Source organism: Bactrocera latifrons, unplaced genomic scaffold (assembly GCF_001853355.1).
Source record: "Bactrocera latifrons isolate USDA-ARS-PBARC rearing strain unplaced genomic scaffold, ASM185335v1 scaffold_616, whole genome shotgun sequence".
Lineage (NCBI taxonomy): Eukaryota > Metazoa > Arthropoda > Insecta > Diptera > Tephritidae > Bactrocera > Bactrocera latifrons.
The window spans coordinates 13,773-26,309 of record NW_017537286.1 but is presented as its reverse complement, the minus strand read 5'-3'; the positions used below and the strand labels follow the sequence as shown (position 1 = coordinate 26,309).

The window sequence follows — 12,537 nt, the reverse complement described above, 5'->3', positions numbered from 1 at the left end:
TGTGTGTGTGTTTCCAATACTGATTAATTGTTATTGAGTTCGTATAATCTAGTGTTAGAGTTGAGTGTTAATATACCTACGTATCGTTGTGATTTAAATATATAATTCCTTTTTCCGCGCTGGGTTTATTCCTTCGTTGCGGGTGCTTGATTATTAATTTTCGTGGATTCCTTGTATGATAATTGTTCACTTTGTTGTTAAACTGTTTTATGTTCGTTGGTGTATATGTCTCCTGTGTTGGGCACTTGTGTGTTTTGCTGTGTTGTTCACTCGTGTGTTGGCGGGATAATAAGCCTTTTTATGTAAAAAGCGCGGGAAAAGATTTCTTCTTTGTTTCTCCTTCTGTTTTTATGTGTGAAGTTGGGGCGGTTGATATTCCTCTGTATTACGCCTCTATTACTTTATCTAATTTGTGGGAGTAATGCAGAGGAGTATTTGTTTGGATTAAACAAGTTCCTACCTATGTTAGTATCCAGGTTTTGTTTTGTTCCTACCTAACAGTTAATTAAAGTTTTAAACATGATACTTATGTTTAAAAAATTAATGCTCTATTATTATTAATATATAATAAAATATGCGTCTGGAAAAATTTGAAATTTAATTATTTTATGGCAAATTAAAAAAAAATATTTTTTCTCCTTATTCTTATGTTATAATAATAACCATTTGTTTMGAATATATTATTTGTATAGTGGATAATTCTGATTACAATATAGAAAAAATAATGTAGAATATTAATTAGGTCCATTACACCTACAAACTATATTACATTGCGGATAAAATTGATTTGCTATTAAATGAAAAAAGTAATTAATGTAAAATTTTGTAATGAATTTAGCCAAAGTTGCCCATATATGAACTTGATTTTGATTTTTCTTTTTGTAAGGCAGGTTTTGTTATCTGACCTTCAAAATTTCTTCAACTATTGTATTGTATCGGGTATTATATAAATACCGCAAGCAGTAATCTGTGTCAAATTTCGTAAAGATACCACGTCAAATGCGAAAGTTTGTCATACAAGCCCTTTACTACGATCGCTCAGTTTGTATGGTAGCTATATGCTATAGTTAACAGATCTGAACAATTTCTTCGGAGATTAAATTGTTGCCCTAGAAAATTAGAAAATAATCTATACCAAATTTGGCGAAGATACATCGTCAAATGCGAAAGTTTGCCATACAAGCCCTTAGCTCCGATCGCTCAGTTTGTATGGTAGCTATATGCTATAGTTAACCGATCTGATTTGGAGATTATATTGTTGCCCTATAAAATAATGTGTACAAAATTTGGTGAAGATAGATTGTCAAATGTCAAAGTTTTGCATACAAGAACTTGATTCCGATCRTTCAGTTTATATGGCCGCTATACGCTATAGTAAACCGATCTGCACAATTTCTTCTGATATTGCATTATTTCTATAAACAATAACTCATGCCAAATTTCGGGAAGATATATCGTCAAATGTGAAAGTTTTCCATATAAGAACTTGATTCCGATCGCTCAGTTTATATGGCAGCAATATGTTATAGTGGTCCGATATTAGCCGCTTCGACAAATGAGCAGCTTGTTGAAGGGAAAATGACGTTTGCAAAATTTCAAAAGGATAACTTAAAAACTGAGGGACTAGTTCGTATATATTCAGACGGACAGACAGACAAACGCACATGGGTAAATCGACTCAGCTCAACATACTGATCATTTATATATATACTTTATAGGGTAATATACCCTGTTTAGTGTATAAAAAACATATAAACTTACCTTAAATTTAGCCTTTTTCATTAAAAAAAACTCTGTAATGGAGTGCACATCACTCTTCTACCACTGCTTGTTTGGCTGCTGCCCTTTCCTCTTCGCTGGGGGTGCAACTTCAGTATTTATTCCTTTGGGAAACTGTAAAAATTCTATAAAATTCAAATAGAAATTATAAAATCTATTTAAAACTTACCTTCCTCAACAATTTTACGGCATAATATGTCTTTATGTAAAATGACAGCTGAAAGAGGGTCGCAATTATATTTTTACGTGTCTTTGCACAAAAATAAACATAGGTTTTGGTTTGACATATTTTACAGCCATTGCAAATAATTTTCTGCATGTGTTTGGTTTTGTGCCGTTGCATATTTTTATGCATATTTAATACTTAAAAGCATGTTTCAAAAATAATACATATTAAGGCATATTATTACTTTTTATTCGAAAACGAGTTTCCTTATTTTGTTTGCAAAAACGATTCTATATATCCGTGAATTGAATTTTTTTTTTTAATTTAGAGGTTTTGTATTCATTGAACAAGTATTTGGTATAAATTTTGAGTCGGCACGCACATCGGTTTGGGCGCTACCGGAAGTTGCTTGTGGGCAACTTTGGGCCAAAGTGGTATATAAAATAAACACAAATTTTCTTAGGAAAGCTTACAATTATTTCTATATTATTTTGGAAATTAGGTATGGTATAACAAAAAACAGTTATTRTTATGGTTACAGCAAAGATGGACTTTGCATTTAAGGCATTTGGATATTGGTTTACACATTATGCAACGTCCTTTTTCACCAACTACAACCCAATGTTCCATTTTATCATAACGCTGAGAGTTTGATGGATTCGGCTGGAACCTGCACTTTTTTGACTGGGGGAAAGACGGACTATTTATTGGAGGCATATTATTTAAGGGAACTATAGAGCTAGCCCTTTCAACATTCAATGATCGTCCTCTTTTCCTTTCGAATGTAGTAGTGGTAGTACTCTGTAAAAGCTCCATGGCAACTTTCGTTGTGGAATAAGTGGAATGTGTTTTTTTGTTAGGTTGGTCAAATATAAATGTTTTCTATACAAAAGGCAGGCATTTTTAACTGATGCTCCCAGGCAACAATAAAAGATCCTTTTGGATTCCAATGTTTGCATATCCGAACGGGTTCATGGCTTCCACATGAGGATATAAGTTGAACTCGCTTATTGTAAAAAAATTGCTTACTTTCAATATTATTGTTGATCTCACATTTTACATCAAACGATCCTCTTCCACTCTTTTTTAAATCAGCATCTGAAAGCAGATCGCAGTTGCTTATGCAGCTCTTACGTACAGTACCCGTTGTAAAAATGCTCATTTCATTCAACGAAATCATAAGGCTTATGACGTAAACCAATTATCAAAAAGAGCTTAAAATTCTTGTGCTTGGGAACCCCTTTTCCCAAAAAAAACACAACATCCGAACATATTAGCCATCCATACTCAGGACAGGTGCCTTCACCAACATACAGCGTAAAGTCACCAACATCCAGCACTCGTAAAAATTTTCCGACCCTATTTGTGAGGCTTAGCTGGGTTGTATTGTTTATATGTCGGTCGTCCTGTAAAACTAAATWAGGCCAAAATATGCTTTTTTTTATGACATTACGGAAGGTATAGAATTAAACGCAATGATTTGTTCGTCAACGCTTTGATGTTCTTCCTGGGGTAGTTTACCAAAATTTTCATTGATAATCTGTAGAAAAGAGCGTACCTTGTACAGCTTATCATATTTGCATTTCCTTTTTGGGATATTTAGAGTTATCGTCAAATTCTTAATTTTTTTCAAAACTTCCCTGTGGCGTTGAATCTGTTATAGATGTAAGCTTTAAGTTTTTTGACCATTCCAATTTGAGTTGTGGTAATATTAAGACAGCCAAGTACAACAAAATACAAATGTAATGGTTGATATCCTCTCTAGTACATTTTAGCTCAATTCAACTTCACACGATTACTGCTCACATTCACCTTTGATCATATTTTCAAAAAGGCCAATCTCCTTTTTCCATTATCCCATACAAATTGTTCTCTAACCCTGTGAATATGCCTTCCGTCTCATTTCCACTATCTTTATAAGTTGAAACGTATCGTTCAAATCTAACCTTTCAGTTTCTTTATTTGTCAATGCTTTCTCTTCCGGTTTCATATCCAAGTTCAAATATATTTATTACCACAAATGGCAATCACTCACCAGGTTACTATTTAAGACAAATGAAAACTATTAAGCATACATTTAGCTTAATTATATTCAGTTTACATTTTCTTATTTTACTTATTTTTAATTAAAATATATTAACAACTTTAATATCTCTTCTGAATTACACAACACAATTTTAGCGACGCACACCTTTGTGCGAAACCTTGTGCTTGTTTCAGTTCCAAGAATACTAATAAAATACCGTAATAACCCAGCTGGTTATTGTCCTCGTGAAAATAAAGGGTGACATCATCGCCGTTCAAGAAATTCTATGGACAGGACAAGGTCTGAGGCGAGTAGATCATTGTGGCATTTACGATAGTTGCCATACGTAAAGGAACGCAGGTTTGGTGTGAGATTCGTGGTGGGAGAGACTCCGTCGCCGAGTACTGTCATTCACTCCGGTGGATGAACGTCTAGCCACAATCCACATCAAAGCAAAGTTCTTCTACATATCGCTGATTTGCGCTCATGCCACGACGGAAGAGAAGGACGATGTGACCAACGATGTCTTCTATGAGCGCTTGGAGCACACCTATGAGAGCTGCCGCCGCCACTAGGTAAATTCTGCTTCCACGAGGAAACATCCCCAAATGGGTTGAAAATGATCGACTTCGTCGAGGCCCGAAATGTGGTTATCTGTAGTACTAGATTCCAGCACAAGAGAATATATCAAGACAACTGGCTGTCTGCGGATCGGAAAGCCACCAACCAGATCGATCATGTTGTGATAGACGCAATATACATCTCCAGAGCTGGCCGACAGAAAGTTCTACGAAAAAATGCGTCGACTCACAGAATGTTTCAAGACCGTAGTATACTCTTGTAGAACCCAAGAGTGTGATCTTGTGATCGATGCCCAAAACATTCTAAAATTATTGAGGGAACACTTCTCCAGCCTGGTGAATGGCAGTGAATGCATAATGCCAGGAAAAGGAGAATCCGATTCTCCAATCGAAAACGATGGATCAGACGTTCCCTTGCCCGCCCATGAGGAAGTTCGAATAGCAATTACCCATCTGAGGAACCACAAATCGGCTGGGGCCGATGGATTGCCGGTCGAACTATTCAAACACGGCGACGAAGAACTGATAAGGAGCATGCATCAGTCTCTTTATAAAATATGGTCGGATGAAAGCATGCCCAACGATTGGAATTTAAATATGCCCTGCCTAATCAACAAAAAGGGAGACCTCACAATATGTGTCAACTACCGTAGTATAAGCCTTTTCAACATGCCGTATAAGGTTCTATCGAGCGTATAGTATGAAAGTGTGGCTTTAGACCTTTCAAATTAAAAACTAACAAGACAATGCGCCAAATCTTGGAAAAGACCCATGAAAAAAGAATCGACACACATCACCTCTTCATAGATTTCAAAGCTGCCTTTGACAGTACGAAATGTGAGCGATGTCTGAATTTGGTGTCTACGCAAAACTAATACGTCCATCAGGATCAGAAAGAACATTTTCGAGCCGATCGATGCCAACATTGAAAAGCAAAGTCTTCTCTCGACGAACAAAAATAAAACTCTATAAGTCACCCATTATTCCAGTCCTGCCATTTGGTGCATAATCATGGACGATGACAATATCTAACGAGTCGACGTTATGAGTTTTTAGAGAAAGGTTCAGCGGAAGATTTATGATCCTTTGCGCGGTGGATACGGCGAATATCTCATTTGATGGAATGATGAGCTGTATGAGATGGACGACGACATTGACTTAGTGCAGCGAATTAAAGGACAGCGACTATGTTGGCTAGGTCATGCCGTCCGAATTGGCGAAAACACTCCCGTTCTGAAAGTATGCGACGCAGTACCCGCCGGTGGAAGCAGAGGAAGAGGAATACCTCCACTCCTTTGGAAGGACAAGGTGGAGAAGGATCTGTCTTCGTTTGAAATCTCGAATTGGCGCCACCTTGCGAAATGAAGAAATGACTGGCGCGCTGTTGCTAACTCGGCTATAACCTTTTTCTTTCTATGCCGGTAAAGAACCAAGAATAATGATTAAAACAAGTAATTACGGTTTGTTTTTGTTTGTTGGGCAATCACGCATTTGATCACAAAATCATATTGCCTAGCAAATGCTTTATCAGGGTTGTTTGATGATAAATGTACTGCAAATTCAGCGCTTTCAAATGATTTACGCAACATAAAAAATCATTCCGGTATGACTAAAGTTTTACAAAAATTTAAAATTATTACATGCGGTGAACTTGGGACTTATACTATGTTCGGACCGACAACGAAAACATGTTTTCGTGGCAAAAACTGGGTTTCGCACGAAAACTTGTGTTTTCGTCCATGTAAAATCTGTCAAACGAAAACACAGTTTTCGCTGAAAACTAATCGAAAACTTACATTCCACTCATTATAATCGGTGCCTGCTCTAGTTTAATCGACGTTTTTGGAAGACATGTTTTGCCGGCCCTAAATTGTCACTTGATATTTGTTTACAATCGAGATACAAATACAGCTGTCGCTTGATATTCTCATATGAGGGCGATTCTCTTGCTCTTGCAAAACCTTGCACCGTGCAGAAATTGCAGAATTTTCCCTTTGGTGCAACGGCATAACAACAGACACACGCAGAAAATTGATTGCAATGGCTGTAAAATATGTCAGACCAAAACCCATGTTTATTTTCCTGCCATCATAAATCACTAGATTCTGCAATGGGTGCTCTCTTGGCTTTGCATATTTCGGTAAAGGATTTTTGCATTTTGTGTCATCGTGCAATCTTGCACGAGTAAGAGAATACCGCTTTTAATAGTTGTCAGTGAAAACTCATCGAAAACACACATTGTCGGTCCGAACGATTTAGACTCCACAATATACAAATGTGTTTTCAAAATGTTTTCAATGTCGGTCCGAACATAGTATTATTGCCCAAAAACCTAAAAGCATTCACTTGAAGTTCTCGATAGAATGATATAATATCTAAATAATAACCCCAGTGTATTCGGTGTTGCATATGCAGCTCAAATTAACGTATGCACTTTTTTGACTGTTGGAAATAGAATGCCTCTTTAAAGAGGATTTATCAAACATTTTCTTACTGAAATTATTGTACACAATAACGATATATTTAAAAACTCTTGTTTAAAATTTTATACATAATAATCAGGGGTGTTGTGGAATCCAAGACAGAATTGCTTAGCTGTCAGAATTGCAAACCAATTCTAATTTTTATTGGTGTCACAGAATCTGATTGGATTTTTGTCTTTTCGAACATACGCAAAACCAATATTCGAATCAGCTGTTTACTAATGTGACAAAACTTGCAAATGAACACATTTGGAAGCAATCCTATTAAAGTTTTTAATGANACGATCGTAACTAAAAAAATCATCTCATCACGCTCTATTTTTATATGTATTATAGGTTCTCCATAAGTATTTAAAAAGTGTGAAGAATTTTCCAGTATTACAGATAAATAGTTGGTATCGTTTCTCAGAGAGTGTGGCCCTAGGCTTGAAACAATTAAGGGTGTTCTGCAAATTGCAAACCAATTCTGATTTTTAATGGTGTCGCAGAATCTGATTGGATTTTTGTCTTTTCGAATATACGCAAAACCAATATTCGAATCAGCTGTTTACTGATGTGACAAAATTTGCAAATGAACACATTTGGAAGCAATCCTATTAATGTTTTTAATGAGTTCCGAATTAAAGAAAGATTTTAAGAGATAAAATTTATTGAATCAATAAAGACGCATTTGTTTCGTTTTTTATGTTTACGATTTTTCTTAATTGGTGGGCAGGATAGAAAAAAAAAAAATGAACGTCATATGGAATTGGGGCAAAGTTTATTATCTTCGGCATTAAATTATCTTCTATTTAAACTAAAAAAAAAAAACTAAAAAATTTAATGTGAAGACTACTATATTTAAAGTAAAATTTTTTCAGAATAAAGTCAGGTTTTTTTTAACTTTAAATTTTTTTATAATTTTAAACTTTTATCGTAGTTTAATTTGAACATAAGTTATTAAACAATATGAATCCCTTTGAATTTTTTGTTTGCGAAGGAAATCTCGACTTGCATCCTGCCCGCTCTGGCATATGCTCATGCGAGAAGCCTCTGACAATTGCTTCCCAACGGCAAAAGGTAAACGATTTTGTATCAAAAAAATGTGCGGATGGTGTTTAAATATATAACTATAAACCCTAGAAATTTCACTTTAATCAATTATTTATTTCCTTCCCAAAAAAAACCTCAACAAAATCGTTTTTTAAAGCCTCTAAAGCAGGCCCCTTAAACACCATTTTTTTCCAAAACTCAATAATTAAGACATGTTTGTTTTATTGTTATGTTTTCTCCTATAGAAATAAATGTAAATTAATTCGAATCAAATCTGTGGGCGACTATCTTCTTGATTTGTTTCTGACAGCAAAACCGATAAAATTGGTTTCCGTGACACCCAAAACCGATACAAATTTTGTTTCGAATATCAAAACAATAATATCTGAATTCATGACACCTACTGCTTTTTTTTATCGGTTTCAAGTCTGATTCCGACAATTATCAGATTCCACAACACGCCTGAATATTTTTAAAAATGTACTGCAATATACTTATATGTATTTGCACTGAAAGTTACTAAACATTTTTAAATAAGGTATTGCAACTTGAAACTGTGTCATTTTTGAAATGACTGACTGCATATTATAAATTAGTAATTAAGAAAATCGATTTTATTTTCTATTTGAAATTACTTACAAAACATTTTTTCTTAATTTATTTCAGGATAGATTAAATGACAAAGGATATTCCACACTCAAATAGAAAATTACTAACATATCAAAACCGAAATCGAGTTGTTAAATATATGATGTTTCAAAAAATCGATACGACGTAAAGAAGTAGCTAAAAATACAGCATTATTTATTGTCTTCGCCTTCACTTTATGCTAATCCGAACAATGAACTGAATTCCAAGCTTTTGCTTTATGACTATCATATATAGCTGTTTTCCTGGCTTATATTTATTTAGCCCAGGCACACAAATTGTAAATGACAAAGACCATCAGAAGACTCGTCTAAGCTTGCAGTTAGATTTGATTTATTTTTCCGTTTTTTGAGCAAAAGTTTTGAGTGGTATCGTATGACTGTGAAAACAGTCAGAACAATACAACAATCAGATTAAATAATGCTTTTACAATAAAAACAATAAATGTTCCGAAAACATTTTATGTCCCTCCATGCTATTTCGAAAGGACAAGGAATTATGGCGTTATGCGTCAAAAAACCTGTCAAGAGATTTCGATGGGATGAACAATCCTCATCAACACCTCCTTCAAACGGATCTTCAATACCAGAACTTGCAGCAATACCAGAATTCATTTTGTCATACTATGATTACATCAAACACGCTAACATCCAATCTCGAATATATTGGTTCGTTTACGGAAGTAAGTTACGAACAGAAAGCGAGCAATTCCCAAAGTGGATTTACTTGTGGAAACGATTGCGACGCTTTCACCGTCCTTACAAACGAAGAGGGACAAGCTCAAAACCAAAAACACCTCAGGCGCTCGTTGGATTACTTACCCAGATTATCCCATTGTTCCCTCCAATCGAACTTGAAGAACCAGTTGAATCCAACTATATCGATAACGAATGTAACAACGGCTGCTTCAAATACAAATACGGGAACATTTACGGCGACAGTAAATATGCTGCGAAATTGTTGTGGCGTCAGCGGTCTGCCGACAGATTATCCCTCAATCAATTCAATTTCCCATCAAAACGAAAAACCAGATGTAGGCCAAGAAGCAGTAGATGGAAAACAATTACAAAAGTCTCAACAAATCTTTCGAAAGCTTATGAAAATGCTCAATCGGCAACAACAAGGGGAATTATTGGATTCAGTCAGATGTCGAAAAGAAATGTCTGCTTCACACGATTCCCAATGTATTTTATTAAAACGATCCTTAATTTACAAAGAAGAGCCACATGTGATTTGTTGCCGATTATTCCTCTGGCCAAATTTGAGAGATGCAACAGAGCTGAAACGTTTGCCAATCTGCACAGCCGACCGATACTCTATTTATGTTTGCTGCAATCCTTTGCATTGGTGTCGGGTCCTCGAAACAGGTAAATGATTAAGTAATTATGTAACAATAATAGTTTCTCAATGAAATGGGACTTTTTCACACCTCTCTAAGGGGTCAGTACGGTAATCTGGCCTGTTTTTTGACAGCTTTGTTTCATAGAAATTTTTATTCTACAATAGAACTTTTTCACATATCATGAGGTATATCGTGGAGTGTATAAACAATTTTTGTCGGAATTTTTTGATGACATCTGTCGGATAAATTCCTGGATGAATAAGATACGTTTTTTTTTACTGGCGGACACGATTTCTCACGTTTGGATCATCTGAACCTGAACAAAAACCTAATTTATTCTTAAAAAGTACGTGAATGGTTATCGTCCAGACTAGAATCATGGAAAAATGTTGATAAATCATAAGGAAATTAACGTTTTTTTTGTTAATTTTTCCCCATGCTTTTTACATACATTTTATCATAACATTGTCAATAAATTATAAAAAATTATTAAAGGTTGGTTTCTACATTAATTCTAAGGGTATAAGGGAACAGAAAATGCAAAAAAATATAATTTTGGAAAAAGATTACCCTACTGACCCCTTAAAATAATTATATTTTAATGCCATTAAATAAACCGTCTTATTCTAATCTGCGAAGTCTTTTTGCGTTAGTTTTAAACATTTATCGAAATAACTGTAGTTTAAGAAAGTTCTGAAAAACGAGAAATTTGTTAATTTTTGTTCTCGATTTTATTCTATCATACGCATCCATTTGTTAAAAATAATCAGAAACTAAATTCAACCAATCCTCCAGACCTGATAAAATATTAGCTTACGAAAACTTTTTGAGAATAGGAAAATTAGTGGTTTCTACCTTTTTGAAACCAGAAATATAGTTTTCTGGTGGACCATGACACGCGGATTTTCTTTGGACACGTTGTTTTCAATGGGGCAGAATGGTAATTTTTTCGGAATTGATCTCTTTTAAGCCGTTACTTGGCACTGCTCTGCGTTATGTTTTCCCATTTAATAATTTACAATAGCTTTTATTATGAAAGTATATTGTTTTAAATAATTTTAGCTCTAAAATTTACTTATGCATATGATTTGAAGTGAACAATAACCAAATATTTTTATGTGAATTCGTTTTTCAGAACACTTGTACACAGACACTGTACGAAAATACCACATCTTATGGCGAATTTTACTTAATCTGGGTATTATTGTATTTTATGATTTAGGCCGCTGGCTTAAATCTCGCTTTAACTATCCATGGCATTGATTCTACTACATTTGACATCTCTGCAGATGTGATGCTGTTTCAAGCAAATACTATGTGTTCTATTGCTGAGTAGCAGTTCTGTTCTGTTCTTTCTTTTGCTTCCCTCAAATATTTAGCCATATTCTAGTACACTCGTGGCCATGCAAACCTTACCACTTAAAATTTTGAAGTGTTGTGACAACACTTTATAGCGGTATTAAAATTTTTTATTGAGAACAAAGTTAATGACATGTTATTTATCGGAAATATTAATAATTTGAAACATAGTGAGCTTTACAAAATGAGTGCGAAATGTAAGACACGACATGTGATGAAAAACTGATATTTTTAATTTACTTTCTTTTACTTTATAAATGAAATTAGTGTTTATTTTTTTAAAAACAATAAAAGCTGCCGCTTTTGTATAACCACAGAAAAGCCAGTTTGTGTTTTACTCCTTAAACGTAATAAATTGAAAACTATATTATAATTAGCTTATCCCTTTCAGACCTAGGGATATTTTTCTTAATAATTTCGCATTAGACGTTGGAATATAATTTTTTTTGGAAATATGTGCCAAAATTAACCTGAAAAACGCTTCCAAAGTGTCCTTTTTTAAAAACAGGACATCGCACTTTTGTGGTATTTAGGTTATAAGCTGTAAAATATCTCCTCAAAAATAATAAAGGATCATTTTTAAAATTTTTTATTTAACTCAAAAATGTTCTAATACTTCACTATTTTATAAAAATCATTTTAACTTTAATTGTTTGAATAAAAGAAAATAAAGTTAGGTTACTAAGAAATAGAAAGCACTTTGGTAGTCCGAAAATCTTGCAGTCTCCTCTGTATTCCATTCATGAATTATAGATTGCCTGATCAAGAAAGTGAAAAAACACCTTGACAGTCCATTTCTTTGTCTTCATTTTAATTCTGTAATATTCGAGCATTTGATCACTCCCTCCCATAAACATGTTATACAGTCTCCGACTGATACTCATCGCGAGTGGACGTATTTTCTGACTATCTTTTCTCTGTGGTGCTCCTTCCCGCTAAGCATTATTCTTGTGCTCGTAATTGCATAGTTGTAACAACACACGAGTTAACTTCACTACAAGTGCCTGTGCTTTAATTATCTCCAATGGCCCCCGGGAAACCAAATTTGGGGGACAATAGGTTCACTTTATTAGCTGAATGTCCCCAAGCCAAATGTAAAAAAAAAAAACAATATATAAACC

General features: G+C 34.5%; 1 protein-coding gene across 5 annotated transcripts in view; it reads left to right on the top strand.

The window, feature by feature from the left end:
* The window catches only part of LOC108975135, a 69,052-nt gene extending 57,436 nt beyond the window's left edge, over positions 1–11,616 (top strand). For 4 of the 5 annotated variants that reach the window (XM_018943440.1, XM_018943438.1, XM_018943437.1 and 1 more), the window contains exons 2-3: positions 8,734–10,082; positions 11,193–11,616. In XM_018943440.1, the coding sequence (XP_018798985.1) occupies positions 9,188–10,082; positions 11,193–11,320 (1,023 nt within the window). In that variant the 5' untranslated portion in view covers positions 8,734–9,187 and the 3' untranslated portion in view covers positions 11,321–11,616. Of the gene's footprint in view, positions 1–5,954; positions 5,974–8,733; positions 10,083–11,192 lie in introns of those variants that run through there. The other variant, XM_018943441.1, reaches the window with a different exon arrangement.
* Positions 11,617–12,537: the final 921 nt, after the last annotated feature.